The following is a 15,513-nucleotide window of genomic DNA, read 5'->3' as shown; positions in this document are numbered from 1 at the left end:
GATGTCACCATCACGCGCAACTTTTTACGTCACTTCCACGTAACCCTACGTCACGAGTGTCAACTTTGATGTGAAAAGCAAACAAGATGCTTGTACAATTCGGTGTGTTCACACGAGATGGCGCCCTTCGAGTTCCACATTGACACCGTTTAGGTCCTCGAGGGGCGGGGTGAGCACCTCAGACTGACAGGCGCAGCCACCAATAATATTCAAGCTTCCGACCAATCACATTCTGAGAAGAGTGTGACGTGTGCGAGTTTGATTCCGGCCCTCTCGGATGCAAGACAAGCGACCGGAGGAGACACTCCGAGTTCGAGAGGCGGCTACCACCACGGCCTGCTTCTAAAGTTCCCGGAGGAAGAGGCAAGGGGGAACCGGCCGAGCCGAGCTCAGGGGATTTTTTTTTTTTTTTTTTTTTTTTTTTTAAATTTTTTTAAACATTTTGTTTCCTAATACGCTGGGAGGACTGTTACTCGAATAAGGTAGGACAATGTCACCCGCTTAGTTTGGATATGTGACAAGCTGTGCTACGTGCTAACTAGTTAGCTCAGAGCGAATGTAATGAAGCTATTATGAGTAATATGAGACACGCCTTATCTTAACGGTGTGTAATATTATTATTCGGGACTGTTAGGATTAATGGATAACTATAATGTAGTTGATGACTGATACTGTTTTTGTGCGGTGTTTTTTTTTTTTTTTTTGGGGGGGGGGTTGGGGGGGGGGGGTGTACATGAAACTGAAGGTGCCAAACGGGAATCGCGGAGCGCTGTGTGAGAATCTACAGAAAATGGCGGAGCCAGACAAATTAAACATCGACTCGATCATTCAGCGTCTTTTGGAAGGTGAGACGACAAGTAACGACGACGATTTGTGTTTTACGCGAATAAGATGTCTGTTTTATGCACTGAGTGTGGAGTTGAGTGAGTGTCAGAGCCCCAGTGATTAACACACAAAACGCCATCGCCGCACACTTTTGCAAGCATATTTCCTGCACTGAATCATATCATATATTTGATCATGATGCTGTTAAAGGGAGATATTCGGTAGAAGTCACGTGTTTCGTGTATGTACACGATGGTAGTCGACCACTTGATTGTGTAACAGAGAGACAAGGACAAGCTTGTGGACACTAACGTAAACGTAAATGTCAGCAAGTGTGGAGTTCATCCGAAGAACACACAGACATAATTGTCAATATTTTATTTCCAGTCACGGAAACAATTACTAGACTACGCTTGATTCTTCAATCTCTTGTGCTTTTTAATGCCTGGTACCACTAAAAGTATATTATTCGTTCCACAATACCTATTTGACACGCTTAAGCTTCATTGTATTCACAGTAATTTTGGTTATTACCAATAAAACCATGGGAAATGGCTATAGATCAGCTCTTAAATGAAACTCTTACGAACTGTTTTTGTTGCCATCATTATATTTGCCCCAACAAATGTACCTTTTCCTGTACGAGGTATTGAAAATGAACAATTTTTTTTTTTTTTTAATTTAAAGAAGAAACTTGGGCAAGCCACCGAAGTAGATTGACAGCCGTCCAAGAAGATACAACTAAAATAAACCGAAAATACAGAAAACACAATCATGGCAAAGCAGGCATTTTATTTTTGTTTATTTATTTTTTTGCAGTGTCCCGAGACAAATACAACAACAGCTACTTAGGAAGGATGAATGAAACCTGGAATTGGGTTACCGTGTCAGCCAGGATCTGGTGCTTATAAATGCAAAACTATATCACCAGATAAATATTTAGAACATCAGTAATGTTTTTTTTGCATTTGTTTGGGCTATTTTACAGAGTTTATAAATTGTTTTTTGAATAGGTCTCCAAATTAGATTATCTTTGTTTTAATCAATTAATTTTAATCAACTAACGTGCTATGCTTTTTTTTGTTTTAATTAAAAATGCAAAATTTTGTATGAAAAGAAGCAGAGAGAATATCTCATACGTTCTCCCCCTTCTAATATGAAATATATATATATATATATATATATATATATATATTCAGAAACATTTCCATTTAAATATTGTCAACTTTTTCAATAGCTAACTGTAAATGATACGGTTGCGTATGTACAATAAAGAAGCATGGTTCATTAACCTTTGTTTGACTAGATTATTTTGAATGTGCCAATCAAACGCCACGGTGCCACCCTGCACCACCCTGCCAACCACCGCAAGAAAATTCTCAACCTAGGAGAAATACTGCTGTACGGTGCTGCCTTGACTTACAAGTTGAATTGGTTCTTTGACCACACTCGTAACATAGAACACGTTTTGAAATCATTCGCCATTGAAATGAATGCAAATGCTATTAATCTGCTCCGGACCCCCAAAAACACCACCCAAAAAAAAATGTGTAACATGTTTTTTAGTTAGTAAAAATAGCACTTGACGGGATTGTGATTTTTAAAAAGCATGCAGTAAAAACATAATTCAACATATTAAGAATTATACATTTTTGCATCATTATTCCATGCTTTAATTAAACGGGCCTCCCGTTGTGAGCATTTTGGCCACAAGGGGTTCGTATAATGCATAGCTATAATTTACTCAGATTTAATGGTGTGACACGTAGAAGATTGTCACATCTAAACTGTAGTAATATTAATAAATTTTTGCAGAAGATAACAAATTTACTCCTGCGAGTATTACGTTGATTGTCTTTATGTTGCTCCACCCTTTGTGTTCTCGTATCCATTGCTTAAAGAGTTTTAACCACCACGACGTCGATGCTAGTTTCTTTAGCCCGCCCATGGTGTTTTGCATTGTGTGTTAGCATGAAACTAGCAGACTTTCGTCGACAAATGTGGTTTGACTAAATACTAGACTTTACACCGATTTTATCGGGTTGATCGGTATCGGCCGATATTTAGCATTTTATGCTGATCGGGTTGAATTTGCTCTTTCACGATTGCATTGTCAGACTACTGCAATAAAATCTTGTATTCCGATACCACCGCAACCCGTTTTGTACGATCATTGGGCTTGTCAATTCAAATGTGACCGGATACACTCGTTCCCGTTGCGACGACAAGAGTGGAGCGCGCCGACGATGTGATGAGGACAAAATGGGGAAAAACGTGTGTTGGTGGTCACCGGTGCTCAGTTCATAAATAGAGGAACAAATATACATTGTTTATTGTAAATATAATGTTTTGAGCAATTAAATACACAAGTATATACAGTAAATGAACTTGTCATTTAAATGGACCCATTCCGCCATCTTGTGAAACTCTGTGATTGGTGACCGGCCCCAAAAATCCTGATCGTGTAAAGCCGTCTAAATACATAACTTGTAATTTGCTTTGTTTTATGTTTAGTTTTATAATAAACTTCAACTGGGAGTGGCAATAAACAGCTTGAGGTCTCTTTTGAAACATTTTTCACTTTCTGCCAAACTGCGGCTTGTTGTGAAGGTCACTCGAATGGCAGTCACCGTTTAGTTCGACGGCTTTTATCTTGAAACATTTGTAAGTCAGGTCACTCGTAAGTTGAGGTACTACGTTATAAATTTTGGATCGCAGATAATTGAACAAAATGCTGCGGAGGTCGTAGCGTACAGCTGACGTTTTCTTCTATTGATTTGTTAAAGTGATCAATAGCGTCTCTGCTATCTGCCACGTAGAGCACTCCTTTTTCTTGGTTGCTTCAAGAAGTAGTTAATCATTGAAATAATTTTTGATTATACATTGAATATGCCCATACTAATTGAATGCACATTATTAATACCATTTGAAAATGAGATAACACTGTGAAAAAACATTGTGCTAGTTTCCTCATCAACAGCAGAAAAAGAAATCTGCATTAAAAATATTTGCATATTGACAAATGGCCAAAATGTGCGTTTTAAATAAACCTGTGTGTGGACAGTTGTGTGGTTTTCCGCATCTTCAGTAGGTTAAATGAATGAATGTTGGTGGGATATTGGCTTAATAGAGTTGATCTGCAGGAGGTGACTTGGATTATTCACCAAAAAAACCCCAAAAAAACAGCAAGCACAGCAGTCATATTAGCTGCTGTTGACTTTGACTGAGGACCAGCTGGTGTGTGTGTGTGTGTGTGTGTGTGTGTTGTGTTTGCGTGTATGCGTTCAAACAAGGCAGATAGTGGCAGTATTTATGTGCTCTTGCATAACCCTAATGACCTCCGGTGTGTCTTTGTTTTTTTTTGCGGACCATAACAAGCAATCACTTGTTTCTATTGTTTTGTGTAAAAGTGTAACCACACTCACATATGTGCGCATATAAATGATAAATGAATGATCGCTTGTGTCGTACAATGTGTCCACTTTCTCCCGGGTATGTCAACAACCAGCCAATTAAATGTGTTGGGTTAACCACCAACTCAGTCAATTGGATTACTGTCACACTCAAATAACTCAACTCACTGCGTGACTCAGTTTGTGTCCAAGATTTCAACTGTGTGTGTGGGACTTTAAAAATAATGTGTATATATTTTTTAGGGATGGGAATTTAACACATGAATCGCAATTAATAAATTGCAAACAAATTAATGAGTCAAAAAATAGGCCTTTTCATCGCATTTCATGATTTTGTATTGTAACGTGTCACCTTTGTGAATGCACGATTTTCTGGTGCACCGCTTACACTGACGCGCACGTCAGGGCTTGGCTACCAAAATGGAGGAATTAGACGAAACAGTTGCCAGGACTGATGAGAGGCGAATTTCATTTAAAAAAAAAAAAAAAAAAAAAAAGGTACTGGATGGAAGCATTGATCGACATGGTTTTGTGCAAACTGTGGAAAAAGGGAGTTTCACTTCAAGCACTTCAACCCTCCAATGTTGGCTAACTTTTCAACTGCCATGCAGAAACCATTCAAGGGCAATATTGTTCAAAAAAAAGAAATTGGCCAGGAATATTTGTAGCTTTTCTACTGTTTTGTATTGAAATGTAATTAAATGCAATTTTTTTTCTAGCTTTAACAGTATTCCTGTCCGATTCAATTATTGGATTCAGTCCTCCCCTAAAATCTATTTAAATTAATCTATGGTGCTTTTTAGGACAAATATTGTTACACGATTCAAATGTGATTAATTGAGATTAATTAATTATAAAGCCTCTAATTAATTAGGTTCTCTTTTAAATCAACCTCCACCCCTAGTTTTTTGTGTGAAAGTGAGCCTGTTCATGTATTTTATTAATTATTTTCGTTTTGGTAGATTTTTTTTAAAATTAATTTTTTGTCTGAGTACGCAATTTGTGTGGCACTGTTATTTTTGTGAGCGTGTGATTTTTTTCATATTTTTTGTGCATGTGATATTTCTGTGTGAGACATTTTTGTATTGATTATTGTGTGTGTGTCAGTGATTTTCATGTGTGTGACTGTCATTGTTATGCACGTATGTGATATTTGTGCATGTGTTTTTGTGTGGGAGTGTGATTTCTGTGTGTGTTTGACACTGAATTTTGTGGAGGTGAGCATGATTTTCAGATATTTGTCTGTTAGTCTTTGCGTGTGATTTTCTTTGTTTGACACTGATTTTGTTTGAGTGTTTGCTTTTTATGTTTTGTGTGTTTGTATTTCACTGTCATTTTTTTTGTATGTGAGTGTGATTATTTTATTCGTTTATTTATTTATTTTCTGAGCGTCTGCTCGGTGTTTGTGTGTGATTTATCTTTGTGCATGCGAGTGTGATTTTTGTGTCTGTGTGGCTGCCATTTTTGTGTGATTGTGTTTGACTGATGTGTGCTCGTGTGATTCGTCTTTTTTTTTTTGTGGATTTTTTTTGGGTGCTGACTATCACTGATTTTCATGTGACTTATCATTTTGTGTGTGTGTGTGTGTGTCAAACCAATGTAACACAACACATTAAGGTCTCATTTTACCAATGCAGACATCTAGACGGAATGTGGGTGTTTTATGGTCCAAGTCTTTGTTTAGTTTCTGTTCCGTTTCCTGCTAGAGACACGGCTAACTCTGGAGTTAGTTGTGTTGCGGCTAAAATGGCTTTAATCCCGCTTCAGGAGGCACTAGTAGCAGTGCTGTAGTATTTAGGCCCTCTTTCACTATTAAGGGTAGCTGCTCTACTGTAGTCTGACCTCCATTGACGAGGCGCATTCATAGCAGCATCACAGTGCCTTCTGGCCTTTTTATTACAATGACAATATTTGGATTCCAACAGCATACTTGATAATTAATATCATATTTGCACAGTTTAGCAGTCACTTCTCAAAAGACAGAAAGTAGAATGGAACTCTGTCCATCATAAAACAACACAGCAGGTGTGCAGGACAAGTGTGGTGTGGATGTGGGAGGAGTGAGATGTCACACGGTGCATCATGGCGGCCCCCTGCTCTGCTATTAAGCAGTGTGTGTGCGTGTGTGTGTGTGTGTGTGTGTCTGTATGTGTGTGTGGGGGCGTGTGATTGAGCCCATCATTCTTACACAGACCTCAAAAACTAAATTCATTTTCTTTTTTCCTCATCCGAAAAAAAGCTGGCCTTGGCGGAGGTCTGTACTCTTTCTCTTCATTTATTGTTCTGTGCAGCTCTAATGTACCATTTTGGGCCCATAAATGGTCTGTGGCGCTGTAGTGTTACCACATTTGTACCTGCAGTGTTCCCTATTTTGACCATCTTTAACGGTCTTATATTAGACTATACAAATGGAAGCACCTGTATTATATTGTGCTATATTTACATCATATTTAATGGTCTGCGCCCATATATACTTTATTTGCACATTTCATGGTATGAGCAATTGTAATGTACCACATTTGGACCATATTTCATGGTCCGTGTACAGTGAACCTGCGCTATCGGTGGGGGGAGAGGGCCTGAGCCGTGCCCCGAATAGCCAAAATTGGAAGTAATTGATGCCCAACCCCAAAAAGGTTTTGTAATTTCTTGTAGCTGTCACGAGATGGCGGCAAAGCACTAGTTTGTCTAAATGAACCCCTTCAACATAGTTCCTTGGCACCAGGATGATGAATATGCGGGGGTTCACTGTATCATATCATATTGAATAGTCTCAGCACCTGTATTGTAACGCATTTGCACAGTCAAATTTAATAGTCTATGCGCCTGTAATGTACCATATTTCCATCCCATTTTATGCACCAAATTAACATATTTTAAACTCTGTGGCCATAGTAATAGACCATGTATCTCTTTACTTAGATTGTATTCTATTTAGGCCCTATTTAATGCACCATATTAACATTGTATTTGATGGTGTTTGTGCAAGTAATATACCATTTTGGATCATATTTAACGTACGAAATATACATCACATTTAGTGGTCTGCACAGATCTGATGTAGCATATTTAAACCTGTATTTATTAAACCGTATATGTTCTATTGACTGTGCTTGTGAATGTGTGTTCGAGTTTCAGAGTGCCAATGCGTATTTTATTTTGACTTCATTTGACAGCGTTTCCTGTGTGGGAGGTGTTGACTTCCAGTCTCGCCTCGTGTGCGTTGTTGACGTGTTCGTCTCGATCTTCATCTTGTATTGCAGTCAAGGGCTCTCGGCCCGGTAAGAACGTGCAGCTGACCGAGAGCGAGATCCGCGGCCTGTGCCTGAAATCTCGTGAGATCTTCCTGAGCCAGCCCATCCTTCTCGAGCTGGAGGCCCCCCTCAAAATCTGTGGTGAGCCCAGCGCGATCACACACCAGGGTTTTTCCTGGGTCAAATTAAGGCAGATATGGTACCATTCTGATCACTCGCACAGATGCTAATGCTTGCCTCAAACAAACACTTTTTGTATTTTACTGTTCCTTAAAATGTTCATAAATTTTACTTTATTCTTATTTTATTTTATTGAGATGTAGGGCTCTGTGTGAAATCAGCTCTGTTTAGTTTGAAAAGAAAGACTATTAGGGTCTGAAATACCCGGTATTGCATTGCTAAATGCGTACCGGGTATTTCAGACCCGGTATTGCATTGCTAAATGCGTACAGGGTATTAGGATGAGACCATCTCCAAATCTGATATGCAGGAGGAACAAACTATGCACGCGGAAAGCTCTTTCAGCATTTATTTGATATCCTACTAGAGCGCAGAATTCTCCATGTACTAGTACACTCTTTGTCCTCACTAACAAGACAATTCAGCACGCGAGTAGAATGGCTAGGGTGCACTAATTGAAGAACTGCATTTTACCAGTGAGGCAAAACTGCACTAGTCCATAACCGTGTCGCGCTACTAGTAGTGTAGCACTAGATGTTAACAAGTAGAATTTTTGTCACTAGTTGTACTACTAGCATGCAGTTGTCCACTAGTGCAGAGTTTTGCCGAATTCATACCATGTAGTTCTACTAGTGCACCCTAGTCATGGTACTAATGCGGAGAAATGTAATAGTGGTTTGGAAAAAAAAAAAACATCTAGTAAATACATTGTCATTCTAATAGTGCTCTGAATTCTCTTACTAGTGAGGACAAAAAGCGTACCAGTATATGGACAATTCTGCGCTCTGTTAGGATATTATACTGTATAAATAGTAACAGTAGTAGTAGTTGTTGTTGTTGTTGTAGTAATAGTGTGCTCTCTTTCTACTAATGTGCATAAATGTCATACAATAGTGGAAGACAGTAGTGGAAAGAAACGGACTAATAAGACTGTTGCTGTGCGAGTGCTCATGAGTTGTCTTACTAGTGAGTACAGGGCACTTGTAGGATATTGAAGAAATGCTCCAAAGGCTTGCCATACACACGTGCACCTCGGGCGCACTTTAACCGCTCTCTGGCGCCTTCCCCGCAGGCGATGTCCACGGCCAGTACTATGACCTCCTGCGGCTGTTTGAGTACGGCGGCTTCCCCCCGGAGAGCAACTACCTGTTCCTGGGTGACTACGTGGACCGAGGCAAGCAGTCCCTGGAGACCATCTGTCTGCTGCTGGTCTACAAGATCAAGTACCCGGAAAACTTCTTCCTGCTGCGCGGCAACCACGAGTGCGCCTCTATCAACCGAATTTACGGCTTCTACGATGAATGTGAGGCACGCGGGCTACAAATGAATACGATAACTTATTCATCTGTGTGTGTTTGTTTTTTTTTTTTTTTTCTAAATGTGTTGTTGTTTATTTCAGGCAAGCGAAGGTATAACATCAAACTGTGGAAGACCTTCACAGACTGCTTCAACTGTTTACCAGTAGCTGCTATTGTAGACGAGAAGATCTTCTGCTGTCACGGAGGTAGCAACATCATACAACGGAGCTTAAGCAGGCGTCCACACATACTACGAATTGCACCAAATTTGAGCATTTGCCTTTTATTAGAAATTTAAACCAATGTTAAAAACATTGTTATTCAGTTTCTTTTATAAGTGTATGCTGAGGTAAGGGTGCGCCACATTGGTTAGGGCCAGCTCTGCAACCAGTGCAAAATGTTGCCTCACTAGTAAGTTGTTCTACTATTGAAGACAAAGAGCGTACTAGTGCATGGACAAATCAGGATACTAGTAGGATGTTAAAAAACACTTTCTATTTTGGTCAGGGTTTTTTCCTGCGTATCATATTTGGAGGTGGCCAACTCTGCCGTCTTCTATTTCTTCTACTACTCCTACTGCACTATTTTCTGGCAATCTGGATGCCCTGTGGCACCATACTGCCTCTCACCGGCCAGTCTTGGTACTACAATCTACATGGTTATGTATATCACACACCACAAGAGCAGTAAGAACACACTTGGCCATTTTTTCCTTCTCGTGTGGGCACCCTCACATTTAAAAAAAAATTTAAATGCTAAAAAGAGGTATGTGTGTACCCCAGATTGGATCGTGTACCTAATCAAACAGGGCCATTGACTGACATGACCTCGACAGGCCTCTCACCCGACCTCCAGTCCATGGAGCAGATCCGCCGAGTCATGCGGCCAACGGACGTGCCCGACCAGGGTCTGCTGTGCGACCTACTGTGGGCCGACCCCGACAAGGACGTGCTGGGCTGGGGCGAGAATGACCGCGGCGTCTCCTTCACGTTCGGCGCCGACGTGGTGGCCAAGTTTCTACACAAGCACGACATGGACCTCATATGCAGGGCGCATCAGGTTAGCTGGGGAGTGGGACCTCGGGAAGCCTGCTGACATGCAGTACAGATATTGCACATATTCTAGCTCTACTTCTTTAATGATCTATGCACAAGCAAGGTACCTTATTTCAAGATCTCTGCACGTTGTAATGTCCTTTAGACACACCGACCATTAAGTAAAGTATATTAGAGGTGTACAGACCAGTCATTATAAATTGAATGGTCTGTGCACCTCAAGTATCCATACTGACCTAATTGTACCTTATTTAAAAGCCGTGTACAAATTATATAACTTATCGTCTGCAACTTTAATTTACCACTTTGAATGGTCTGCATGTCTAATTTTACCTTATTTAATGGTCTGTGCACCTCTAATGTTCCATATTTACCTAAAATTACCTTATTTAATGGTCGGTGCACAACTTGTATTGCAACAAACACATTTAATAGTCTGTGCACCTCTAAATTTACTTGATTCAATCTTTTATGCACCGATACATTTCCGGTGTTTTATTGGTTCGTGCCCTTCTTACTACTTCTTACCTTATATTTAAGCGCATCTAAAGTGACCTTATTTAATAGTCTGCATATCTTAGGCTATGTTCACATTGCAGGTCAATTCAGATTTTAAAAAAAAAATTTTTTTTGCCCAATGTGACATCTGATTTTCTCATGTCAACGTGAACAGTACAAGGACGAAGAAGCAGAAAACAGTCGGTGGCGAAAAGAAGTTGCTTTACAACTGATAAATATAAGAAAATGTTGTTCTCCGGTTGCAAAACATCCTTGGAATCACCACAGATGCGTCATGACGAGACCTACAAAAGGGGCCATATTTACTTCCATCAACATGGAGGCTCGTGTAAGCGCGCATGCGCAATGTGAACGACTACATAAAAAGATCTGATTTACCAAAAAATCCGAATTGGGCGTCATGCCCTGCAGTGTGAACGTAGCCTAACGTTCCATATTTACCTAAATTGACCTTATTTAATGTTCATTCCGTGCCATTATGTCCAAAGTTCATGGTCCGTGCACCTCCTATGTACCCTAGATAATGAATGCTCTGTGCATGTCAAATGTACCTAATTGTCTGTGCACCTCTACTGTACCATATTTAACATATCCAGGTGGTAGAAGACGGTTACGAATTCTTTGCCAAGAGGCAGCTGGTCACTCTCTTCTCCGCCCCAAACTACTGCGGGGAGTTTGACAATGCCGGCGCCATGATGAGCGTAGACGAGACGCTGATGTGCTCCTTCCAGGTGTGTGTTTATAGACGCGTGTGTCTGTGTTTCGCTGTGTGTCATCTTTAACGACAGGTGTCAGGTTGACACTTTGCACATGAGGAAACTATCAAAAGTACTTTAATCACCTTCCTGTTTTTATGTCTCAGATCCTGAAGCCGGCAGATAAGAAGTTGTATCCTTACGGTGGCGGTGCTGGGATGGGATCAGGAAGGCCCGTCACCCCACCACGAAATTCCGCCAAGGCCGCTAAGGCTAAGAAATAACACCCGCTACTGTCTTCTCTCCCTCCTCTTCTCCCTCCACCACAAGTCAACTCGATGCTCTTTTATTTTCTCTTTCCTACCTCCCAAATATCTTTTTTTCCCCTATAGACATTTCACTCGTTTTTTTTCCCCAGTCTGTGTGCATGTTGTCACACATGAATTTTTGTTCTCTCTTTTTTTTTTTTTCTTTTCTTTTTCTCGACAAATAAGCTGTGTCCATTTTTAAGGTATAATCACTGCATTTTCGAAGCCGTCTTTCAAGATGGTAGCTTTTGCTGGTTAGTGTGTGTGGGGGCCCTTACATAGTGCACGCTGGCTGGGTGGGTGCACAGGCGATAACCATTCAAAAAGGAGAGATTTAAGATGTGAAATACTTTTTAATTTTGTAAATATTTAAGCGATGTCCTTTTTTAAAGAATAATACAAAAAATAAGCATGGAAGGACGTGTTTCCACCTCACCCCTTCAAAGAAGAGGAGGATGCATCACGCTGCCAATACCAAATCCAACCTTGTGAACATGGCACTTATACTGATGCTAAATGAGGTGTGGTGGGTGGGATTATCTTGAAGGGTCTCCGCGGTTCCGAACACTGGTCCAGAACACGCCAATGTAGTCTTTTAAAGACGTCACGGCGCTCGATTGGCGTTTTAGGCCACGTCCACACTTTAGGTTCGGTTACTCTGGTGCGATTGGTCTGCGAGTGTGCGGTTCATTGGGTCCAGTGTGAATGCAATCATGGTGCACGTAAAAGAACCAATTCTGCTTCAGTTCGGTTCAGTGTGAACATGACACTGCATTAGAATGACCATGAGAGAAATCACAAATTTATAACAGTAAAGATCTACACATGCATCCGTTCATGGGTGTCTTTGTTTTTTTTTTTTTTTTTTTTTTTTTTTAATTTATTATAAATGCATTTTAGTATTGTTTAGTAAAGCTTCAGCTTGGAAAAATTAGCAAAAATCTAAAAATCATGAATGCATGCAAGGGAACAGAGGATTTTTGTTATCAAAACGTAACGTCTTGTCACACACAAAAAAAATCTCAAACTAGGTCTATTCAAGTTGAGACTATACATTTTAGATTGATAAAAATGCCAGTGTGAATGTGGCGTAAACTGGACCAATGTGTCTTTTTCTTGAAGGTATTGGTAGCTTATGTAAACCTTGGCTAGCAAGTGAACTCTGGCACGGTTGAGCTTCAGTGTGAGAGCTGCACTAACTTGCGTTAAGACAACAGCAAAAACCCACAAATATATAGCCGCAAGTGTCAGAAGGTACGCTCTAGAGGCTTCTCCCAGTTTGTAAAAACAACAAATTAGATTAAAATTAGATCAATGTAGTAGATCAAATGTATATAATTATCCATCCATCCGTTTTCGTCAAACTAAATGTGGCCCAATCAGGTCGTGACTTATTTTTCTTTCCTTTTATGGTAAAAGTTGGGAGTGTGAACGCTCAGCAACTGTAAGTGCATAGTCCGCTTGGAAGGGAAGTCTGGCACAGTTCGGTTCACTTGAGCTTCACTGCGCCGTGCAAACGACATTCTCGTAACACAAAACGTGAACTACGAGTTTGAACACTGCATCAGTCGGCTTGTAAGTGAACTCTGGCACAGTTCAGTTCGCTTGAGCGTAAACACTGGCTGGAGTTAAAAAGACTTGACGTTTACAACTAGATATTTTACTTAACAGATTTTCGTATGATGTTAATGCCAAGCGTAAACGCGAAGCCACCCGGACCTGAGTACTGAACTCCAAGGGTGAACACAGCGTTATTCGAGTTGTAGATTAACTCTGTTCAGTTCAATTGAGTGTGAACACGGACCCGTGTTAAAATGAGATACTAAAGAGCACGTGCGGCGAAATTTGTGTTTTTCCATTTGTTTAAAGTGTGAAAAAGACCAACTGGAATAGCTTGAAAAAGGACATTGGGGCATTTCCAGCCCAAATTATCTTGGCAACCCGATAAAAGGACATCAAAGGTTATTTAAAAAAACATTTATGTACACAAAATGTGGTCCAATCAGGGTTGTGACTCTCATTTTTCTCTTTCATGATACAAATGTTTTTGGTCCAGACCAGAGTACTGAACCACAAGTGTGAACACGGCCCAAAATGGGGGATACGCCGGGGTGAGCAGTTACCATGACAACTAGCCAAAAGAGACGAAGGTACGGCGGCTGCGATTTGATTCACATGTATTTTGCTTCTGCTTTTTTGGGCGAGCGACAGATAACAAGAGCCATAGACATTGTTATCGTTCATCATGTGTTACATAAGCATGCATGGAGTCGGTAGTAGTAATAACAATATTAAGGCAAACAGGGTGTCGCTCCACATGGAAACATATCCTGCAGTCTTTCAGGGTTTCTTACACTTTCTTCGGCCGTCTCCTTTTCTCCGTTCTCGGTTGCCACGTTTTTTCCACATCCTCTTATTTCGTTTTGTAATGACGACACGTCAACGCCCATCCACTGAGATCAACTCAGGAAGTGATCAGGAAAAAACAAATCGTACGTATGCAGATACATGACCACCAAAAACCTTCAACGATAAAATTTGGTTGCCGGGTAGGGTAGAGAGTCCAATGCATGAAATTGCAGTCCAAGAAGAAATTAAGGATTTAATTAAAAAAAAAAAAAAATAAATAAAAAAAAAGGTCCAAGACAGCCACACGAGGCCACTTCCATAGCTGTACAGACATCTGCTTTGTGTGTGTTTTTTTTAACCATTGTTCTTTTTTTGTTCATGTTTTTACTGATAATTGTACAGTATCTCTCTCTTTGTAGGATTTTTGTTTTTTGTTTTTTTGAAAGGAACGGATCAGGGATGTTTTGCACCATGTCCTTTCACTGGATGTGTTAGCACAGCAGCAGATCAGATGATCCCCATGTTTAAAAATAAAAGAGAAACAAGTGAAACTAATAACAATGATATTGTATTTGATTGTTAATTTCACCAGTAGATCTCAACCCATTGTAATTTGTCTCTGTTAAAAGCATAGAAATTAAAAAAATATACATAGAATTTGTATATTGGTGTCTTGTGGCTTTTTGTGGGTTCTGTTGTTTTTTTACATGACTGCAATGCAAATAATATGCTGGAAGGCCCTGCAATTTTCTCCATTTTCCATGTGGTGACCCACTTTGACACTAGTCAAATATAGCAAATTAATTTTTCAACAACACAAAATGACACAAGTGCTTAAGGGAATTTAATCAAAAATCAAAATATGGCCCAAAAATTTTTTTTTAATCATGTTCATATAATATTTTTTTGAAATTAAATGAATGGCTCAGTTCACTGAATATTTCTGTGTGATTTTAATTACATTTTATTTGTATTTTGTTTTGCTTAATTTGTTTTAGTTCAGCTTGTATTTCCTTTTTACTTTAAAGGACATTAAATTCCCACACTTTTTTTCCCGTTTCGAAAAAAAAAAATTTAACTAAAAATTTAAAGGTTTTTAATGTATTTTAGTTGCACTTTTTAAAAATATATTTTACAATATGAATCAACATTTAATTACAAATAATATTCTAAGGCCCACCTACCATATATACCACGAAAATCATTTAATGATAGCCCCCACTTCACTACTGGGATCAATATTGGTTTGTACTTTAATTGTAGTTCTTTAATTTTTCATTTTCTATTAAATTAAAAAAGGATAGCCCACCCATCACTACTCTGCATCACAATGACTTTTTGATTTCTTTTTTCCTTACAATTTTGAATCTTTTAATTACAATTTTTAAAATGTATTTTATTTAAAAATGCAATTGGGCCCACCCTTTACTACTGTGCATCACAATGGTGGCTGCTGTTGCTTCTGCTGTGATGACGGCATGTCGACTACATGTCTCGCAATCCCTTATTTTCAACTGTGTTTACTGGTAGCGCTCGCTAATCCAATGGGACGCTTGCTACTTCAGCTAGTGGCGAATTCTAGAACATTCCCTCGTGTAGTAGCGCTAGTCCAGTGTT

General features: G+C 39.6%; 1 protein-coding gene across 2 annotated transcripts; it reads left to right on the top strand.

Moving 5' to 3' along the window:
- Positions 1-263: 263 nt before the first annotated feature.
- Positions 264-14,552, top strand: ppp1caa (protein phosphatase 1, catalytic subunit, alpha isozyme a). 2 transcript variants are annotated; one of them, XM_061700019.1, is made up of 9 exons: positions 264-482; positions 746-845; positions 6,478-6,492; positions 7,502-7,633; positions 8,745-8,975; positions 9,072-9,176; positions 9,806-10,029; positions 11,141-11,275; positions 11,407-14,552. In XM_061700019.1, exons 2-9 carry the CDS (start codon positions 791-793, stop codon positions 11,521-11,523), a joined length of 1,014 nt encoding a protein of 337 aa, XP_061556003.1. In that variant the 5' UTR covers positions 264-482; positions 746-790; the 3' UTR covers positions 11,524-14,552. The 2 variants fall into 2 exon arrangements, with proteins under 2 accessions (XP_061556003.1, XP_061556004.1); XM_061700020.1 differs by lacking the exon at positions 6,478-6,492.
- Positions 14,553-15,513: the final 961 nt, after the last annotated feature.

Source organism: Phycodurus eques, chromosome 16 (assembly GCF_024500275.1).
Source record: "Phycodurus eques isolate BA_2022a chromosome 16, UOR_Pequ_1.1, whole genome shotgun sequence".
In the NCBI taxonomy this organism is placed as follows: domain Eukaryota; kingdom Metazoa; phylum Chordata; class Actinopteri; order Syngnathiformes; family Syngnathidae; genus Phycodurus; species Phycodurus eques.
The sequence above is the reverse complement of the archived record's forward strand: the minus strand, read 5'-3'. Positions and strand labels throughout refer to the sequence as shown.